General features: G+C 33.7%; 1 protein-coding gene across 1 annotated transcript; it reads right to left on the bottom strand.

Annotated features, from left to right (window-relative positions):
• Nucleotides 1–366: 366 nt before the first annotated feature.
• Nucleotides 367–6,709, bottom strand: LOC143535628 (26S proteasome regulatory subunit 8 homolog A-like). The gene is made up of 9 exons (XM_077029837.1): nucleotides 6,445–6,709; nucleotides 3,641–3,738; nucleotides 3,337–3,561; nucleotides 3,194–3,256; nucleotides 2,375–2,538; nucleotides 1,586–1,742; nucleotides 1,413–1,511; nucleotides 1,230–1,340; nucleotides 367–704 (listed from the first exon to the last, which is right to left on the bottom strand). The coding sequence occupies exons 1-9, from the start codon at nucleotides 6,632–6,634 to the stop codon at nucleotides 564–566; spliced, it is 1,248 nt and encodes a 415-aa protein (XP_076885952.1). The 5' UTR covers nucleotides 6,635–6,709; the 3' UTR covers nucleotides 367–563.
• Between the last annotated feature and the right edge of the window lie 750 nt (nucleotides 6,710–7,459).

The following is a 7,459-nucleotide window of genomic DNA, read 5'->3' as shown; positions in this document are numbered from 1 at the left end:
GCTTTTGATCTTAATAGAAAACCCATAAAAGAAATTCAAAAAAATAATAAAAATATCTAAACAAAAAATCTAAAAAAAATAAAATGTTTTCGCCGTTATTCTCGTTAAAAAAACACCGATTTCTATTCATTTGTGGTGATAGATTACAATTCATTTGTCAAACGAACACATATGTTCAGATTCCAAATCCAATTCTTTCAAATTCCAAATCATATGCAAATTCGAGTTCCATTTCATTCTATAAAACGAGCGCGCCCTAAATTCCCTTACAGACTCACGTTAAACTAGAGGGGATCCGGGAGTTGGTATTAAATATATACAGAAAGATTAAAGATCTTATCTAGATTTCATACAAGGAAGAAACAATGCTATGAGACAAAACACTTAAAACTATTCATCAACATCAAGCGTGTCTTTAAACGTTCACCTTTAACGTAATATCAGTATGGTACGGATAGAAAAGATAAACGCAATTCAAAACAAACCACTTACAGTCGAGCGAACATAAAAGTTTTAAACATTTGAAAACAAATACTAGGTAGAAAAGTCATTGACTTGATTGATTACTTCCAAAGCTTGCGTAGAGACATGTTTTTCTCAGTTTCCTTCTTCATAACCTTGGCGACCGCCATCTCAAAATCTTCCTGCGTCACATGAACTCTCCTCTCCCTCAAAGCAAACATTCCAGCTTCAGTACAAACCGCCTGTAAGTAATAATAACACAACCACACGAAAATTAAAAAATAAAAAAAAAAACATATATAATTTAACATTTAACACACTAATTATTTATAAAATTTAACTTTTTAAGACATAATACGGACCAGTCTGAGTATCTGACTGTTACTAGAATAAAACCAAACTCTTGGTTAGGTTCGGGTCCAGTTTCATTTGAGGATGTAAATAAAACAGAAGCAAACCGAATATACAGATTTCATGCTTGATCTTTGAATGTTAAGCAGTTTACAAGAATTTAACAAAAAGCGTGTCAAATATTTTAGCCCAAATGTATAACAATAAATCAACCATTAAGTAACAAAAAGATTCAGGCCCACAGTTATTTTGAACCATTTTTTGGCCCAAAAAAACAAGACCATATAGTAAAGCCGAAACAGAACAATTTTCAAATAGCAAGCACAAAACCGACCCATGCACACCCCTCAAGCCTACTTATAGCCTCATTATCATCAACCTACTAAATAAAACCTTCAAAGTCAACAGGAACTGACCTTAAGCTCAGCACCCGAAGCGCCGTTCATCTTCTCAGCTATCTTCTTCAAATCAATCCCACGCATTAAGTTCATCTTTCTTGAATGAATTTTCAGAATATCAAATCGTGACTACAAACAAACACACATAAATCAGTCTTAATAAAATAAATTTCAAATATTTAAAGTCAAAAGATTCCTCACATCTTCATTGGGATTCGGGAACTCGATTTTCCTATCAATTCTCCCAGGCCTGAGAAGAGCCTGATCCAGGATATCAATACGGTTTGTAGCCATCAAAACCTGAAAACATTAAAAAAGTCAACAATGTTGTATGTATTTCGTCAAACAGACACATCCATGATTCCTTCAACTACCTTAATCTTGTTTGATGCTTCAAAACCATCAAGCTGATTGAGAAGCTCAAGCATAGTTCGTTGCACTTCACTGTCACCATTCCCGCTTCCAGACTCCATCCGAGCAGATCCAATACTGTCTATTTCATCCATAAATATGATTGATGGAGCATGTTCCCTGCACAATTATAATGATAATAACAATACATGCATTATTATACTAGTTGAAACAAAAAAAAGGAAATTCACCCACTAAAGTCGCTAAAATTTAATAAGGTGTTTTTATCTGGTGAAATAATTTATAAAGCTAAATTTTTTAATGTTAAGAGGTATAAATGAAACTATATGTATCTTAGTTACTATTTACAATTTAGCGATTATTTGTTTCCAATTCGACTTAAAATGAACAATTACGAAACTTGGTTAAAGCTAACAGTTATTAAAAAAAGTACACAAGATTGGATCATCTAATGACCAGTTAGGCTTTATATTTTTTAAACCAAACTTTCAATTTGGTTCCCGTTTTGCATCAACCAAAATTTTAAAAAACCGAACCCATCTGATTAGTACAATCAAAATGATTTTAAGTAAAGTACAAAAAACTATCAAATAGTGTAATCCAAAGATTTTAGTTCCTATGTGCAACAATAAATTAATAAATAATTTACAAAAGCATTTAGGCCAAAAGTTTCAAGCCAAAAATTACTATTTTGGCCATTTGATGTGCCCAAAGTTTTCAAGCCCAAAAAAAAAAACCGCGAACCAAATACATTGTGAATACTGAAAACCCAAACTGAACAGAGTACAAACCTGGCCATAACAAAAAGTTCTCTAACCATACGAGATCCCTCACCAATATATTTCTGTACTAGTTCTGAACCAGAAACCCTGATGAAAGTACAATCAGTGTGATGAGCCACTGCTCTTGCCAACAAGGTCTTTCCTGTGCCAGGTGGCCCGTATAACAGAACTCCCTATAAACATAAATATATACAAAGGGAAAACATAACCATTATTAATGATACGATTTGAAAGTTTACGTCTAAAGATAGGCCTGTAAAGAAACCGAACGTTCAGTGAACCATTTGTCAGCCATTCAGCAGGATATTTGTAATAAACAAACAAGCATAAATACATGCCTTGTGCATTCACTTATGTTCGTGAACGCTTGTTCAACCACAGCCGTTTATATTTTCACTTAATTTTTTAGGCTCTTTATACTTTTATCGAGTTTATGAAATTATGAAATCACCCATTAAAATTTACTCAAATTTTTTAGGACCAATAGACTGATGTTCAAATTACTTTCAATGGTGTTCGCTCAGTTATGTTCGTTTATTTTTGTTCATCCATGTTCAATTATTTCCGTTCGTTTATACTATTGCTGAACAAACATACACGAACACGAAAACCTTGCTCATGTAAAATTGTCTGTTTAGTCAAAGAAATATACACAAACATGTTTACTTTCTTAACATACGAACATGAACAAGAAAACCCTTTTCATTTAATTGTTCATGTCTGATCGTTTGGTCAGTAAGAGTTGAACGAATGAACACGAACATGCTCTGTTCATGTTCGGTGGATGAGTCAATCCAATCTAGAGATACTATTTGCAATGAATGGCACCTTTGGTTGAGCAATTCCAAGACTCTCAAATAATTCTGGATGTTTGATTGGAAGTTCAATGACCTGAAATTTTGTTATCTAAAATATTAAGATCAAATGACAACTAAACACAAAGATATCAAAATCAAGGTTGGAAAAAAAACCTCTTTAATCTCTTTGATTTGTTGGTCGAGCCCACCAATCATATCATATGTAGAATCAGGAACCTTTTCAACTTTCATAAGGTTGACCAGCGGGTCAACTTTGCTCGGTAAAACCAAGTGAAGGACATAACTGTCATTGCGAAGGGCTACTCGGGTTGATGGAGTGATCTTAGTGATATCAATGCTTTTGTCAATATCAACTACATATTTGCCCTCTGGGTGCACCTGTCAAAGAAGAAAAGTTGTAAAGAAACATATATTTCGATTAACTCTTAATTAATAGTTATAAAACATCATCACTAACCTTGACTAGCACTTCGGACTTTCCCATTACTTTAACAACTTCACCAACATAAGATCCAGGCTCTTGAAGCAGCTGCAACTCTTCCTTAAGCATCCTCACTGTATTTTAACATTATAAATTGTAATATTAATAAAAAACTGAATACTGTAACACTTTTTCAATAGCAACACAAGTAAAATTATATATTATATGGCCAGAGAAGAGTGAAGGTAGTTGTAACTGCAAATTCCTTAAATCTGAGCCCTAGAAAAGACCTAAGGTGAAATCATGACCCTTGATGTTTTCGGCATTTTTCATGGTGGTTACCATCTATCTCCTTATTCGCATGCGGTTATCAAAACGGTTCCTCAATTCAATTCAACTCAACAATGAATGACAAGTATATATGTTGTTAATATGCCTGCTACTGGTAGACGATGTGTCTGTATAAATGCAATATTCCTTTTGGTGCTCATCAAAAAATGGAATAGTGTATGAATAAAATCAAAAACATTGTTTAGAATCAACTCCTACTCATGTAGAGTTTTAATCTAATTTGTCACCTATTTTGAGATTTTAAAGTCAAATGTTGGCTCTTGTAATTTTTTTTGTTACTCTTCGCATTCAAAATTAAAAATGAAATCTATGCATTTGATTCAGTTATAGATGAGAATTTGAGATCAGATTATGCTAAAACTGAAGTTGCGGTTAAGGAACTTGATCCCGAAGGAATACAAGGTGAAAGAGAATGGCTGGTATGTATTTCCATCCATGTTTGTTTGTTATCATACATTGAAAGATTTGTTAAACATTACAAATAAGCCTTTATTTGCAGACGGTTAGTCAAAGAAACTGACACATTAACTATTTTTAAAATAATAATAATAATAAAAAATGTGTGTGTGTGACTGAATTTTGAAATTCTGTTAATATATAGATACTGTTGTGAAGAAGATCACCGCCTTTTGGTGTATGAATATATGGCTTCCGGAAGCTTAGAGAAACACCTATTTCGCAGTGAGTAGCTAAACTACTTTAAAGCTTTTAATATCTTAGTACTACTCATAGGCCCATAAACGAACTAAACGTTTACTGAAGCGGTCGGCGGAAATCGCTTATGTTCGTTCATTTAATAAACGATCAAACATGAACACAGATTTCTGTTCATTTAAATTTAATTGAATTAATGAACATGAACACGCTTACTTTTTGTAGGAATTTGTTTATGATCGTTTGTATTTTGTCATGTTCATTTGTGTCCGTTTATGTTCATAAACCGTTCTTTAGAATATTAACGAATGAACACAAACACGTTAAGTTTCTTAACGAGCGATCACAAACAAGAAAATACGTTTGTTTAAGTGTTTGTATTCATTCATTTATTCATTGGTTCATATTAGCATATTTATTTGTGTATTTTATATGTTAGGATATTTAAACAAATAAATATAATATAAACTTATTAGAGAATATCTTTTACCATATCTTAAATGCCTTGCATTAATTTAAAATTATTTTACCCGTGCTGGTTATATATATAATTAATCGAGCCCAACCAGTTTTGACCTGTTAATCAACCCAGCCTGCTTTGGCCCGTTAGCCGACCTAACTGTTATCCAACCCAGCCACCTTTGACCCGTTAACCAAACCAAACAGTTTTGGTCTGTTAGCGGTCTCAACAATGTGTGAATGGGTTCGTTACAGGTTGATTTTTTTTTGCAATATTTGCTCTTTTGGTAGCAATTTAAATGCAGGTTGTGTGAATTAAGTAACTAACATTTGTTTGCATGTGTCGATCCTGTTCTTGGTTTGAAGGTAGAGTTTGTTTATTATATATACTTGGTTGCGCAATACTCCTGAATTGTTGAGTGTTAATAGTACTTACTCTTTTTTTAATTCAATGTATGCTACTTTTTAAACTTGGTATATCAAGATTTTATAAATATCTATAATCTATGATAATTGTTTTCGTATCTATATTATATATTACGGTTTAAACATGATACGAGTGATGCGTTATTTGTTTTACAAAATACCATTAATACCTAAAACAAGGCTTACATGCAACACGAACGTTACTTATAACCTTTATTAAGTTTTCATACACAATGTTTGGGCCTATTGCCTTCATTGAAATAATTTAATATTAAACTCTAAATAAAGGTAAGTACAAATGTGTTATACTACCAAACACAAGTTGACAAATGTCAACAAGTTGGTGAATCAAACATTGTGCATCCCGTTGAAGTAATACAATTTTATTTTATTTTATTTGCTCTACCCGTTAGTGGTGAGAAATAACCGAATTGTTAACCGAAACCGAACCGAAAACCGATAAAACCGAACCGATATAACCGAAAACCGAATTAACCGAACCGAACTCTTCATTTTTTAATATTTTCAAGTCTTTTCCTCCTCTATTTCATGTATTATATGTATTAATAGTTTAATACTATCATTTTCATGTATTTATATCTCTATTTCATGTACTAATATCTCAATTTCATATATTTATACATTCATTTAATATTCATTTCATGTATTTTTAAGCAAAATTTTAGCCCAAGTTCGAAGCTGGTTATTAACCGAACCGATAACCGATCGGTTAGATTGGGTTATTGCTAATAACCGAAGCGAACCGCGCACACCCCTACTACCCGTGAACCCGTAACTCCCAAAATGTGTTGGAAGGTAACCAAACCGTCACATTTGTTACTAAATTAATCAATGTAATCACATTTCTAAGTATTATTATTATGGTTTCGATACATATCAACAAACAAATAATAATAATAACGCTAGGGTTGGCAAAAGAAAGCGTGTACCTGTGGAATTAAGGTCGTTACGCTGGGCTTTGAGGCGATTGAGATTATGGGTCTTGTGTCGGACATGAAGCTGAGCATCGTGGATATGTTGGAGATAATACTGCCTCAAACCCTCACCGGATTTGGGCCTTGAAGAACAGTTCTCGACTGGATCCGATGCGTTCATCGCCACATCCACAACAGACGCCATTCAATTCAATTGAATGAGAGGATTGTTAATTTGGTTGGTGTATTTATTTTATGTATGTTTGATGCTTTCTTTTCTTTGTGCGCAAGACAAGACAAGACAAGACAAGACAAGATTGAATGAATTTTGTTTTTTATTAACCCGGCATATGGCAAGTCAGTAAAACTTATGTATATACATGTAACATTTCGCTGCGTAAATTTTAAATTTTTTTTTTTGTTAGATATAACCAGTAATTTACCCGTGCATTGCGCGGATTTTGGGCGTTTAGGCGGTAACTGATAACTCGACGGGAATTCAGTCAGTTTCGGTTACGTTCATTACACTACCAAAACAAAAATATAAAAATTGAGGTGGACCAATGGGGTGATGTCAGTCGGAATAACTCGAGCTTTGAAAAACCTATACGTTGCCGATCTCGTGCGTTGAGGGAATGAGTCTATGTAAATTTGGTCGGTTTCCGTCATGTTCATTATGCTTTTGGTTACATACGTTACGTTGCCGGAACATAAACAAACACAACACAAACAATATAAATATTGAGGCGGGCCAATAAGGCGGTGTCAGTCGGTAAAATCGGGTGTTGGTAAATCCCGACCATTCGCGGCCGTTGAGGCGGGCGAGTCAACGTGAATTTGGTCAATTTCCATGAAGTTCGTTACGGTAACAAAACTAAAACAAAGAAATTTGTTCTGTTACGTTCGTTACAATACTAGAAATAAAACAAAAAAAATAAAAATTTATAAAAGCTGAGGTAGGCCAATGGGGTGGCGTCGATTGGTAAAACCCAGACGTTGGTCAAACTCGAGCCTTAAGGCGGTGAGTCTA

This window comes from Bidens hawaiensis, unplaced genomic scaffold (assembly GCF_021521415.1).
Source record: "Bidens hawaiensis isolate Kalapana, Puna unplaced genomic scaffold, B.hawaiensis_p1.1 tig00010569_1, whole genome shotgun sequence".
Taxonomy (NCBI): Eukaryota; Viridiplantae; Streptophyta; class Magnoliopsida; order Asterales; family Asteraceae; genus Bidens; species Bidens hawaiensis.
Note: the sequence above shows the minus strand (reverse complement) of the source record. Positions and strands in the feature narration are given on the sequence as shown.